At 41.9% G+C, this 14,418-nt stretch overlaps 1 protein-coding gene across 2 annotated transcripts; it reads left to right on the top strand.

Moving 5' to 3' along the window:
* Window positions 1-2,628: 2,628 nt before the first annotated feature.
* On the top strand, window positions 2,629-6,783 carry LOC124006329 (gastrula zinc finger protein XlCGF57.1-like). 2 transcript variants are annotated; one of them, XM_046316286.1, is made up of 3 exons: window positions 2,629-2,766; window positions 3,619-4,126; window positions 4,522-6,783. In XM_046316286.1, exons 2-3 carry the CDS (start codon window positions 3,673-3,675, stop codon window positions 5,943-5,945), a joined length of 1,878 nt encoding a protein of 625 aa, XP_046172242.1. In that variant the 5' UTR covers window positions 2,629-2,766; window positions 3,619-3,672; the 3' UTR covers window positions 5,946-6,783. The 2 variants fall into 2 exon arrangements, with proteins under 2 accessions (XP_046172242.1, XP_046172241.1); XM_046316285.1 differs by having other exon boundaries at window positions 2,706-2,886.
* Window positions 6,784-14,418: the final 7,635 nt, after the last annotated feature.

Below are 14,418 nucleotides of genomic sequence, written 5' to 3' on the forward strand. Positions count from 1 at the left end.
TACAGTAATCACTTAAACAGCCTGTCATAACTGATTTGTGTCAATCATATGCCATCAATGGCCTGCACTGGTTTTGATATTGCTCCATGTCTCAGTTGCTAATAATCAAACACATTCATTCTATTGAAGATGATTGGGCCAAGCATGAAGGCCACATTGTCATTCCCACATCCTGACAGTGATGGTCTCTACCAATTAGATTAGGGTTCCTATGCTATTTTCTCCAGTCCAGCCATTACAATGAGCACGTCCTCCAATAGCTCCTCCCACCAGCCTCCGCTGTAGTTTAGATATTGGTTACAATAACCGTCATCTTGCTAATTCAATGGACACATTTAATCGTTGACAACACTATTACAGTAAGTACTGCTTTGATAAAGCTATAAAATGAGAAGGGTGCAACTGATACTAAAAGATACACCAAAAGTATGTGGTCACCCCTTCAAATTAGTGGATTGACTATTTCAGCCACACCCGTTGCTGACAGGTGTATAAATATCGAGCACACAGCCATGCAATCTCCATAGAGAAACATTGGTAGTACAATGGCCCAAACTGAAGAGCTCAGTGACTTTCAATGTGGCACCATCATAGAATGTCACCTTTCCAACAAGTCAGTTTGTCAAATTTCTGTCCTGCTACAGTTGCCCCAGTCAACTAAGTGCTGTTATTGTGAAGTAGAAATGTCTAGGAGCAACCGCAAAGTGGTAGGCCACACAAGCTCACAGAACATGAGTGCTGAAGCACGTAGTGCGTAAAAATCACCTATCCTCTGTTGCAACACTCATTACCGAGTTACAAACTGCCTCCGGAAGCAACCTCGGCACAATAACTGTCGGGAGCTTCATGAAATGGGTTTCCATAGCCTAACAGCCTGGAGTGGTGTAAAGCTTGCCGCCATTGGACTCTGAAGCAGTGGATATGCGTTCACTGGAGTGATGAATCACGCTGGCAGTCCGATCAACGAATCTGGTTTTGGCGGATGCCAAGAGAACGCTACCTGCGCGAATGCATAGTGCCAATTTTAAGGTTTGGTGGAGGAGGAATAATGGCCTAGGGCTGTTTTTCATTGTTTGTGCTAGGCCCTCTAGTTCCAGTGAAGGGAAAGCTTAATGCTACTGCATACAATGACATTCTAGACGATTGTGTGCTTCAAACTTCGTGGCAACAGTTTGGGGAAGGCCCTTTCCTTTTTTAGCATGAAAATGCCCCCGTGCACAAAGCGAGGTCCAAACAGAAGTTATTTGTTGAGATCGGTGTGGAAGAACTTGACTTGCCTGCACAGAGTCCTGACCTCAACCCCATTGAAGACCTTTGGGATGAATTGGAACGCCAACTGCGAGCCAGGCCTAATCGCCCAACATCAGTGCCGACCTCACTAATGCTTTTGTGACTGAATGGAAGCAAGTCCCTGCAGCAATGTTTCAACATCTAGGGAGTGGGAAGGCACCAGAAGAGTGGGAAGGCATTCCACTAGATGTTGCTCTTATAGCAGCAAAAGAGGAACCAACTCCATATTAATGCCCATGATTTTGGAATGAGATGTTTGATGAGCAGATGTCCACATACATTTGGTCATGTAGTGTACTTTTAACTGTTTCATTTCTGTGCTGATAACATAGAGATAGATAGAAGACTCATCTTTGTATATGTGCTATCACAGCAAATGTTTTTTTATAACTAACCCAAGATAGACCAGAGCCTGTCGTTTCCAATGGGAGAAAATTCATCATAGTGGGCAGAACAAGCAAGGAGGTGGGCAGAGCTAAGTGCGAGCTAGTGAGATCCTATTGGCACGTTCTAGCATTTATTTGCATATTTCCATTAGGGAACGCCTACCTTGTGAAGTGTGCGTGTGTAATAACTCAATTTGCCCTTGCACTCCTAAACAACACAATTTTTGTAAAACTTTGGCAAAGGGTCAATTCTACTAAATGCAGTCCACTGTTACAGATTCTAGTTTTGGAAACAGAAAACTGTATGGAGATAAAATGTTTCATTGATTAGAACATTTGCAGAATGTTGGACAATATCCATCTCGCTCCATCTTCTCCTACTGCTGGCCACTGGTCTTCATCTCTTTACCATATTTTGTAGTGCGTAGAAACGCCAACCTTGATGCTTCACGTTTGCATTCAGTAAAATATCTGTCTCATTGCTCTATCTGTGATTATAGTGTCTGTGACAGCATGGGCAGCGACATTGCGGTAATCTCCATTTTGAGGTGGTCAATTTTCTTCTTCACAATTGGCTGATCCCTCCTGATGGCCTGGTTGGACATGACTGCAACAGGGTCTCCAGGAGTGATCAGCCAATGAAGTTGTAAATCCCACCCAGTTGGCTACATTAAAATGGTGGAATCCCTCAATTGTGCTGGCCATGCTAATTCAGCCTGTTGGCCACTAGAGGCCTCTATCGTTCTCTATGGCAGATACTTTTTGGCGAGAATGAATCAGTCGCTTCATCTTTGCACATGACCCAGGGACCTTTGCCTGATTGGTCAGGTTTCGTGACATTAACAATCCAGGAAATGCAGCGTCTTTCCGGTCAAAGATGGTGGATAAATAAAGATGTCCCACTCAGGCCGGTGATCATTGAAATAAAATGTTCAGTTCCGGTCTGCTTAACGTGGTGGCTCTCCAATGCATTAGCAGTTTGGTCTGGTCTGCTTGGTTCATTGACTGTAGATGAACCAGAACAATTAGGGAGTGGGATGTCTCGCTTCCTCTTCCGTCTCTGTTTCAGATGACAACAATCAGAAATAAGGTAGCTAGCAAAGCTATTTTCAAAACTTTGCTAGCTTGCTTTTTTTTCCGTGAGCATTTATACGAGAAACACAGCTTTTTACTCTCGTGGTTGTCTTCATAATCAAGATAGCTACATTTGGTGGGTGACAATCTTACAAAGTAGCATTTCCTGGTAACGTTAGCTAAAAGACACGCTAGGCTATCTTGCTACAACTATGCAAGCGTATAAAGGTTACCCAACGACGGCGTAAAAAAATATAGCTAGTTCGGTTGTAACCAAAAGTTACACTGCATGCTATCCATTTGACCGTGGTAATGATGATAATGCGGTGTATTTTTTTATTTAACCAGGCAAGTCAGTTAAGAACAAATTCTTATTTTCAATGACGGCCTAGGAACAGTGGGTTAACTGCCTGTTCATGCAACCTTTCGGTTACTAGTCCAACGTTCTAACCACTAGGCTACCCTGCCGCCCCAATGAAGGGCTATGAAGTAGTAGGCTATTGAGAGTGTTACTAAACCAGACTTCAGCATTGCTAATGCAGAATTTGGGTTTCTTACTTTTTACATGTTGGATGGGTTATTATGATACCTGGTAGCTCTCTGTAATTTTATTTTATTTCACCTTTGTTTAACCAGGTAGGCTAGTTGAGAACAAGTTCTCATTTGCAACTGCGACCTGGCCAAGATAAAGCATAGCAGTGTGAACAGACAACAACACAGAGTTACACATGGAGTAAACAATTAACAAGTCAATAACACAGTAGAAAAAAAAGAGAGTCTATATACATTGTGTGCAAAAGGCATGAGGAGGTAGGCAAATAATAATAATACGGGTGATGTTCAATCAAACCTGGTCTTTTCTCCACAGAATGTAAAGTAATGGGAAGGTGTTGACCTTAGCAGAGACACACTAGTCAACAAGATGAAGAACAAATCTGCGAAAAAACAACACAAAATCAGGTCTAACCACCATCGAGACCCCATCAAAACGGAGTGTGAAACACAGTCAGATGATGTTAACTGCAAAATAGAAGAACCAGACATTAGCCAAGCTCCCTCTCCCAACACTAAAGGGGTAACTTCCAACTCCATCCAAATTAAAGAGGAACCAGCAGACTTTGAAGTACAGAGTCATTGCTTCGATTCTAGAGCACTCCACAAGGATTCTGGAACCGTCATAACCAAGACTGAAACAGATTCCGTTTACATTAGCCAAGGAACAGTAGAGATAAAAGCGGAGTATGATTCTGATACTGAAATACATAAGGTGGTGGTTAAGAGAGAAACTCAAGTGTGTTTCATGAAGGAGGAGAATGTGGGTGAAGAAAACACAGATGAGGACACCGAAGACAGGAGGGATACAGACAGCAACAGAGGTATGCATACACACCCATCTTTAAAGTCTGTGCAATCTTAAAATTTGCTTGAATATTTGATATTGACTGACTAGGCTAAATGGCTATTTGATATTGACTTTGAATTTAAGATTCATCATGAAAATATAGGACTACTCTCGTTTACTTTTGAAATTCTATTCTTTATTTTAGTTTTCATGTCTCTCTTCTGTAAATCAAATCACATTTTATTCATCACATACACAGTTTACAGCAGGTATAAAAGGTGCAGTGAAATGCGCTAGCGCCCTCAACTATGCAGTGCATCAGTCAATAGCAATAATAACAATAAAAAGAGTCAGGTCAAAAATACTCTTATTATAACCATCTAGTATTCTCCCTTTGTCTTTTTCCTTGCTTCTACCACTCTCCCTCAGTCTCTTCTCCTCAGTTCTTTCCTTGCACATACTGCACCATCTCCTTCACCGACCATTCCTTCCTGGAGAAGCACATCAAGTGGAACCACCAGAAGGAGTATCTGGCCATGTTGAGAAACAGTTTTTCAAAGAGCAGTGGAACAGAGACGGTCCCAACACACAGCTGCCTCCACTGTAGCCTCATGTTCCAAACCCCACGGCTGCTTAGCATCCACACCCTCCAGATCCACCCTTCTGCCACTCCCCGGAAACCTGCCCGTCCCCACAGGGTTTCGGTGAAACTCTACACCTGCCCACAGTGTGCCCGCAGATTCAGGTACCTGGGCAGTCTGCAAAACCACTGTGAGCTTTCACACAAAATGGCTGTTGTCAGCACCAATGGACACCTCAGTTGTGCCGATTGTGGGAAGAGCTTCAAGAATTGTTGGGGACTGGGACCTCACCAGTGTCACGAACCAGAGGGCACTGAACCTCAGGACATTAAGCCTGTGGTTTGTCTGGATGTCGGCTTCCATTGCTCAGAGTGTGGCAAGATCCTCTGTAGTCCTCAGAGCCTGAACATTCACATGCGCATTCACACCGGAGAGAAGCCTTATGCCTGCAAGGAGTGTGGCAAAAGATTTTCTGAGAGCGGCAGTTTACGCAAACACCTGCTGATACACTCTGGAGTCAAGGCATTCAAATGCCAGGAATGCGGGAAGGATTTTGCCCGTATGAAGGGTCTCAGGAGTCACATGACCACTCATTCTGGCAAAAAGCAGTACTCCTGCTCCCACTGTGACCGGCAGTTTGGATACAAGTCTAGTCTGACCATTCACCTACGCTCTCACACAGGGGAGAAACCCTTTCACTGCACAGAGTGTGGTAAAGACTTCTCTATCAAGAGAAACCTGAGGCTTCACCTAAAGATCCACAACAATGAGAAAGGCCACCAGTGTGGGGAGTGTGGCCTGAAGGTGATAGACATTGGAGCGTTGAAGACACACATGCGCTCACACACCGGCGAGAGGCCTTACCACTGCACAGTGTGCAGCAAGCAGTTCATTCGACTGGAACATCTGAAGAACCACCAACGCACTCACACAGGGGAGAGACCATATGTCTGTTCGGAGTGCAGCAAGAGCTTTGCTCAGTCTGGAGATCTCACAAAACACATACGCACCCACACTGGTGAGAAGCCGTATGAATGTTCTGTCTGCCACGGCTGCTATACCTCTTCAGGGGATCTGGGCAAACACATGAGGATCCACAATGGCTCACGGCCCTTTCCCTGCCAGCAGTGTGACAAGAGTTTCCGCTTGGTCGGCCACCTTAAAACTCACATGAGGACCCACACTGGGGAGAGACCATACTCCTGCCCCCGCTGCCTCCGGACCTTCGCTCGCACCCACCACCTCTCTGTTCACCTGGCTCAGTGTCGATGATTGATGATAATGATTTGCCTGACTGTCGTGCAATTCTCAAACTCATTGCTTTTTGGGGGTAACTCACCCTTTCCACTACTCCCAATGTGTCGCCCTTACCTGGGGGGGCAGCCATATTTCACCAGAACACTGAGGTGGTTGGGGAGGGGGGTATTTGGCTGACTATTACAGCGGACAAACAAGCTGTAGGAAGCATCAATTCAAAGGTCCAAGAGCTCCAGACATTGACACTCCACTAGATACAGCTAGATGTTGGGCAGAGTTTAGTTTGCATGCAGTTTCAGATTTGTTTTCTGGACATTTAAAGGATAGTTCACGACAAAATACAAATGTATATACTTTCCCAATTACCATGGCGTTAGGTGTATATGATTCATCAAAACGTCAAGATGTGATTATAGCGCAATAAAGTAAGGTAGACGTCAGTTACTATTTTGAGTGAATTATCTCTGTTTTGTACTATATCTAAAGTCTTGACACTATTTTACTGAATGTATGATGACAATTTTTTTCTTATGAAGGTGAGCAGATTGGGTCTCTGCAGTACATACATGAAACAAATACTCTTTATACAGCCTATGTACTGAACCTATAACCTACTTTAACTGATAGTGTTGTCTTTGTGTGTGTGATAAATAGTAGTGTTATCTTGCTGTCTGATAAATAGTGTTATAACTGATTAATTACATTGTATTTATTCTAAATGATTAGGCAACTGTTATTATAAGAATGTGTCAATGACTTGATATCTACTAAGTCATTACATTGACTAATACATATGAAAAATGTTAAGGCTATTTAACCAAACCTTGCACAATGCAATAAATTATTTCAAAAAATGGTATATTGATATATTATTTTATTATGTAGATGTGTTTTGTTTTGAAGCTTACCATTTCTGTACAATGTAAGCCTAATAGATGCCAGGAATGAATATAGCACGTACAGGGCCTTCAGAAAGTATTCATACCCCTTGACTTATTCCACATTTTGTGTTAAGGCCTGAATTCAACATTGATTTAAAAAAATATTTTAAAAATCTCACTCATCTACACACAATAACCTGTAGTGACAAAGTGAAATATGATTTTAGAACTTTTTGCAAACGTATTGAAAATTAAATACAGGAATATCTCATTTACATAAGTATTCACACTGGGTAAGTCTCTAAGAGCTTTCCACACCTGTGATTGTGCAACATTTGCCTCAGCTCTGTCAAATTGGTTGTTGGTCATTGCTAGACAACCATAGATTTAAGTGAAAGATCTGTATATGATGATGAGATGCTCATGTCTCAGCCTGGAGTAGTTTCCCAAAGGTGGGAAGGTAGCCCACGGGACAGTAGCTTAAGCCCATAGAAATGCATTGTCTTATTTTGGACAGATTTTTGTGAGAGTGAACCCTCTCGCTTCGCCTCTTCCTTTCTGCTGATATACACTAATATTGAGTTGCACCCCCTTTTGCCCTCAGAACAGCCTCAACTCCTCAGGGCTTGGACTCTACAAGGTGTCGAAAGCGTTCCACAGGGATGCTGGCCCATGTTGATTCCAATGCTTCCCACAGTTGTAGGTTTGATGTCCTTTGGGTGGTGGACCATTATTGATACATACAGGAAACTGTTGAGTGAGAAAATCCCAGCAGCGTTGTAGTTGTTGACACAAATCTGTGCGCCTGGCACCTACTACCATACCCCGTTCAAAGGCACTAAGCTATTTGCTGATGTGCATTCTTGAAATCACTTGCATCGTTTGAACTTGTGTTAAATCCACTCCTCAGGTCATTGAGGACCACAAACACTTTTGTCCCTAATAGTATCCTAAAGTAAGCCAGACAGTCGTCACCTGGGAACCTATTAATTTACAGCCTGAATATGCATCACTTGGACTAGGGTCCCAAACAAGCTTGTCTGTGTCAATTCAAAGGGAATTGCTCTATTATTTTTACGTCTGTGATTACGAGGACGTAGCTGTAACTACCACTCGGGCACAGATAACACAGATGTATTTAGAGCTAAATAATATTGAGTGTACCTTTGTTTAAAGCTGGAATCAATATGTTTTAAACCGTGTCCATTTTTCATTTAGCCGCGTCATGTCTGTGCAGAGGAGGAGCCGGGAGATAAATGGGCTGGATCTTCTAATTCCCCTGTTGCCGTTATCATAATTGTTGAACAACCACGGTTTTTAAAGATCGGGCGTTAGGGGAGGCAGGCCACACAAAGAAAGTTAATAGATTTAGAAAATTGAGATGGATTGTGCAGCAAACACATTTAGAATGTTCCATTGGTTTGGCAGGAAGATGGACAAATATGATCTGGAGTTGTGGTGGGGGAATAAAACAGTACACACACAGGGCAGCAGCAGAGAATGCATCCTGCCTCACAGATAAAGGTGTTAGTGTGAAGATATGTTGAGTGAGTGTGTGTCTCTGTTATGGTTAGTACTGTAATGGCCGGATGTGTCATAGTTTGAAATCCTGAACTGCCTTAATGCAGTTGAGTTCACCCGTGAATTGTCACTGAAGGGTCCTAATTGACAAGCAGTTCCTTTCTCGGGGCAGCAGGGGGAAACCGCTAGCTGTCGATGGATGCTTCAGCCAGAGAATACAGGAGGAAATCTCTCCTCTGAGTTAGGGGCAGGCAGGAGGAAGAGCTTGAGTGCTGTTAGATGGCACAAGCTAGAGACGGCAGTGAACAGACTTAACACAGAATGTCCGAATCAGAAGGTCTCTATTCCATTTGATAATCTATTATTGTATCTATAGTGTTGACCAGTGTTACATGTTTTCTTGTATCTATAGTGTTGACCAGTGTTACATGTTTTCTTGTGTCTATAATGTTGACCAGTGTTACATGTTTTCTTGTGTCTATAATGTTGACCAGTGTTACATGTTTTCTTGTATCTATAGTGTTGATCAGTGTTACATGTATTCTTGTATCTATAATGTTGATCAGTGTTACATGTATTCTTGTATCTATAAGGTTGATCAGTGTTACATGTATTCTTGTATCTATAGTGTTGATCAGTGTTACATGTATTCTTGTATCTATAATGTTGATCAGTATTACATGTATTCTTGTATCTATAGTGTTGATCAGTTTTACATGTATTCTTGTATCTATAATGTTGACCAGTGTTACATGTTTTCTTGTGTCTATAATGTTGACCAGTGTTACATGTTTTCTTGTATCTATAGTGTTGACCAGTATTACATGTTTTCTTGTATCTATAATGTTGACCAGTGTTACATGTTTTCTTGTATCTATAATGTTGACCAGTTTTACATGTATTCTTGTATCTATAATGTTGACCAGTGTTACATGTATTCTTGTATCTATAATGTTGACCAGTGTTACATGTTTTCTTGTATCTATAATGTTGACCAGTTTTACATGTATTCTTGTATCTATAATGTTGACCAGTGTTACATGTATTCTTGTATCTATAATGTTGACCAGTGTTACATGTATTATTGTATCTATAGTGTTGACCAGTGTTACATGTATTCTTGTATCTATAATGTTGACCAGTTTTACATGTATTCTTGTATCTATAATGTTGACCAGTGTTACATGTTTTCTTGTATCTATAATGTTGATCAGTGTTACATGTATTCTTGTATCTATAGTGTTGATCAGTTTTACATGTATTCTTGTATCTATAATGTTGATCAGTGTTACATGTATTCTTGTATCTATGTTGACCAGTGTTACATGTTTTCTTGTATCTATAATGTTGATCAGTGTTACATGCATTCTTGTATCTATAATGTTGACCAGTGTTACATGTATTCTTGTATCTATAGTGTTGATCAGTGTTACATGTATTCTTGTATCTATAGTGTTGATCAGTTTTACATGTATTCTTGTATCTATAATGTTGATCAGTGTTACATGTATTATTGTATCTATAGTGTTGATCAGTGTTACATGTATTCTTGTATCTATAATGTTGATCAGTGTTACATGTATTCTTGTATCTATAATGTTGATCAGTGTTACATGTATTCTTGTATCTATAATGTTGATCAGTGTTACATGTATTCTTGTATCTATAATGTTGATCAGTGTTACATGTTTTCTTGTATCTATAGTGTTGATCAGTATTACATGTATTCTTGTATCTATAAGGTTGATCAGTGTTACATGCCACAAGTGGAATACACCCCTTTTATTTAGCACAGTTTTCTCACATCTAAAACTACTTTTAGAACCTGTAGAGAGAGACAACACAGCCAATGCTTTTGTGTTTCCTGTTTTGGAACCAGTCATTGTGTCCAATGACAAACCTCTCTCTCCTACATTCTGTCCTATTTTCTATAATATTCACATAATTATGGCATGATGCATCTCTTCCCTCCCTTCAATAATATATTTTTTCTCTCTATGGCTCTTATTTTCCATCCATTATCTTTCTCCAGCCTCAAATACATTGTATTTATGGTGCTCCAGTATACTCTATGAATGTCTGACTCTGCAATGACATTATATTTCATCAGTACAATATAGATGGTAGTATTGCGGATACTACTGCAAATCATCAACAAATCGAAACATGAAACCAAACATTTATTTAGCCTTCGACATCCCAAAGACAAACGGCAAAAGCGTTTTCAATCTGTCCCCCTGACAGACAGTTGGTAGTCTTTTAGGTTGCAGTCTGAAAATTGAATTACCTCATATTGGATCCTATAAAAGTCCAGTTGGGGGGGATTTTCTTTCGGTGATGTAATTTGAGGTATCCAATTTTCCTCGTATTTACTGTCTATATTTTTGTCAATTTGGCAGAGGAACACATTGTACGTGTTGGTGCTTCGGTGTCACCGGTGTCGTCGCGGTACGGTGGTTTTGGCTCTCATTGGCCCTGGAGGTCAGTGTGTGGGAAGAGAGGGTGGCTCTATGGGGGCTTTGGAGCTGCTCTCGGCCCGTCCCTTTGGGCTCCACCAGGTCCGCATCCACTCCTCTCATTCATGAAGGGGTCAGAATACGGGTCAAAACATCCCGTTAGACTCTGGAGAGAGGCGCTGGTGTGTAGGCGTAGATGAAACTGGGTATTTTGGGGGGGCTTTGGTATAGGCTGCAGCTGGTAATAGTTATTTTGCTTCACTCTCTCACAAGTCCAAAGACGCCTAAAACTATTGGTTTACACAAAAGAAGAAGAAAAAAAACAACTCAATTGTTTGGTAAAGAGTGCTATGAAGAGGCTGGTGAACAACGTGGGAATGTAAGTGGGGTCGCGACCCAAAGTGGACCACTGATATGTTAATGGTGGATCGCAACATTTCAGAGTAAAATATATATATATTTATAGCCTATATATTTTTACATTTATTAGGAACTCCCTCTGGGCTCTCAACTTACGGTTGAGAGTTAGAATAGTACACAAGGTTTCATTTTGAAATTTGGTTGTGCCTCAGCAGTTTTCGTCTTGTTATGTCAATCACTGACAGTCACTCAATTAGTCATGTCATCGAACAATTTTTACATGGTAAATTAATCTAGCCAGTTTATCTAAAGTTGAAGTAATCAAGGCTGAATACCATCTGGGCATGGAGGGCACACAGACCCACAATGCTGTTTACTTTCTGCATCTACGTCATATCTCTGAGTCTACCTTTAAAACTGAGAAGATTTCACTCCATCCCATGGCAAAATTAGTAGAATTGCTGAAAATTGTTTTTAAGGAGGCATGTTTTTATGAGCTTGGGCCCATGGAAAACACTGAATTTCTCATTTAGGTCCCAGAACATTCCCATTAAGTTCAAGTTATGGTTTTATCTAATGTTAAGATGATAACAAAATGTTTTTTGTTTTTTTTAATTACCCAAAACATTATTATGGGAACTTTTAAAGAACAGATGTAATGTGTTCTGGGAATATTCTGGTAACATCAGGTGAATGTTTTTTGCACCATAAAAGATTCAAACACACAACTGATAGAATCAACCACACAACTGGTAGAATCAACCACACAACTGGTAGAATCAACCACACAACTGGTAGAATCACCCACACAACTGGTAGAATCACCCACACAACTGGTAGAATCACCCACACAACTGGTAGAATCAACCACACAACTGGTAGAATCAACCACACAACTGGTAGAATCACCCACACAACTGGTAGAATCAACTACACAACTGGTAGAATCAACCACACAACTGGTAGAATCACCCACACAACTGGTAGAATCAACCACACAACTGGTAGAATCAACCACACAACTGGTAGAATCACCCACACAACTGGTAGAATCAACTACACAAGAGGTTTTCCTAGTCAGGACATGTATTGTATGTAGTGAGGACTTCCAGGGCTATCGCTAACAGGAACTGCTAACCACTTTCCCTTGGCTTGATTATGGGCTTGTCCCGCTGTACCATCCAGCTAGCATCTGTCGCGGCCGCTGCTGTCGGGCTCTCTGACCGTGGCCTCCCTCCTCTTCCATCCCCATGTAACCTTTTGCTCCCTCTGTCTGTGTAGGGAGGGATAGAAATGTGGATGTTGAGAGAGACTGACAGTGTGCGCTCCCCTGCTCAGTAAATATGAACTGCACCCAGCAGACAGACTCATTCATCACAGGGGAGAGGGAGGAGGGGGACAGAGAGGGGCAGAAAGGAGGGTAGAGGAAAGGAGCAAGGAGGAGCGGCAACAGAAGTGACCACCGTAGCCAAAGAAGAAGGGAGAAAGAGAGAGGGGAAGTTGGAGGAGGCAGATTGGAGAGGATTGAGGGATAAATAGAGGATAGTGGATGTATTTGGGGCAGCATGGGAAACAGGAAGACTGATGAAATGTAGAGGGACAGAGAATGTGTTCTATATTGTTTGAGCTCTGACAAGTGTGATACCTGACAATGTGTAGATCCTGGTGTCATTCTAACCCTCTAGACGGACAGGCTTCGGATCTCAATTTCAGAGACTGGTTGAACCTCAGACCTTGACCTTCAATCACTTCATTTCTTAAAGAGATTTCCACGTAAACCAATAAATACATTTATTTACTGTGTTGTGGTCATTTTCCCTCCATGCTTTTTACACTATTAGCCATAGTTTGGATGCCATTATCATTATGTTGAGGCATTTCCTACTGAATTACAGTGGGGAGAACAAGTATTTGATACACTGCCGATTTTGCAGGTTTTCAAAAGTCCAGAAAATCACATTGTATGATTTTTAAGTCATTAATTAGCACTTTATTGCATGACATAAGTATTTGATACATCAGAAAAGCAGAACTTAATATTTGGTACAGAAACCTTTGTTTGCAATTACAGAGATCATACGTTTCCTGTAGTTCTTGACCAGGTTTGCACACACTGCAGCAGGGATTTTGACCCACTCCTCCATACAAAACCTTCTCCAGATCCTTCAGGTTTCGGGGCTGTTGCTGGGCAATACGGACTTTCAGCTCCCTCCAAAGATTTTCTATTGGGTTCAGGTCTGGAGACTGGCTAGGCCACTCCAGCACCTTGAGATGCTTCTTACGGAGCCACTCCTTAGTTGCCCTGGCTGTGTGTTTCGGGTCGTTGTCATGCTGGAAGACCCAGCCACGACCCATCTTCAATTCTCTTACTGAGGGAAGGAGGTTGTTGGCCAAGATCTCACGATACATGGCCCGATCCATCCGGCCCTTAATATGGTGCAGTCGTCCTGTCCCCTTTGCAGAAAAGCATCCCCAAATAATGATGTTTCCACCTCCATGCTTCATGGTTGGGATGGTGTTCTTGGGGTTCTTCTTCCTCCAAACACGGCGAGTGGAGTTTAGACCAAAAAGCTCAATTTTGGTCTCATCAGACCACATGACCTTTTCCCATTCCTCCTCTGGATCATCCAGATGGTCATTGGCAGACTTCAGATGGGCCTGGACATGTGCTGGCTTGAGCAGGGGGACCTTGCGTGTGCTGCAGGATTTTAATTCATGACGGCGTAGTGGGTTACTAATGGTTTTCTTTGAGACTGTGGTCCCAGCTCTCTTCAGGTCATTGACCAGGTCCTGCCATGTAGTTCTGGGCTGATCCCTTACCTTCCTCATGATCATTGATGCCACACGAGGTGAGATCTTGCATGGAGCCCCAGACCAGGGGTGATTGACCGTCATCTTGAACTTCTTCCATTTTCTAATAATTGCATTTACATTTACATTTAAGTCATTTAGCAGACGCTCTTATCCAGAGCGACTTACAAATTGGTACATTCACCTTATGACAATTGCATCAACAGTTGTTGCCTTCTCAGACTTGTGCAGGTCTACAATTTTATCCTAGATGTCCTTACACACCTCTCTGGTCCTGGCCATTGTGGAGAGGTTGGAGTCTGTTTGATTGAGTGTGTGGACAGGTGTCTTTTATACAAGTAACGAGTTCAAACAGGTGCAGTTAATACAGGTAATGAGTGGAGAACAGGAGGGATTCTTAAAGAAAAACTAACAGGTCTGTGAGAGCCGGAATTCTTACTGGTTGGTAGGTGATCAAAT

This window comes from Oncorhynchus gorbuscha, linkage group LG19, assembly GCF_021184085.1.
Source record: "Oncorhynchus gorbuscha isolate QuinsamMale2020 ecotype Even-year linkage group LG19, OgorEven_v1.0, whole genome shotgun sequence".
In the NCBI taxonomy this organism is placed as follows: Eukaryota; Metazoa; Chordata; class Actinopteri; order Salmoniformes; family Salmonidae; genus Oncorhynchus; species Oncorhynchus gorbuscha.

What these genes read in the sequence shown, in the direction of transcription:
- LOC124006329 (XM_046316286.1), top strand. Translation starts at nt 3,673, where the DNA reads ATGAAGAACAAATCTGCGAAAAAACAACACAAAATCAGGTCTAACCAC. An exon ending in GGATACAGACAGCAACAGAG is followed by an intron (nt 4,127 to 4,521) that starts GTATGCATACAC and finishes ACTCTCCCTCAG; the next exon opens with TCTCTTCTCCTCAGTTCTTT.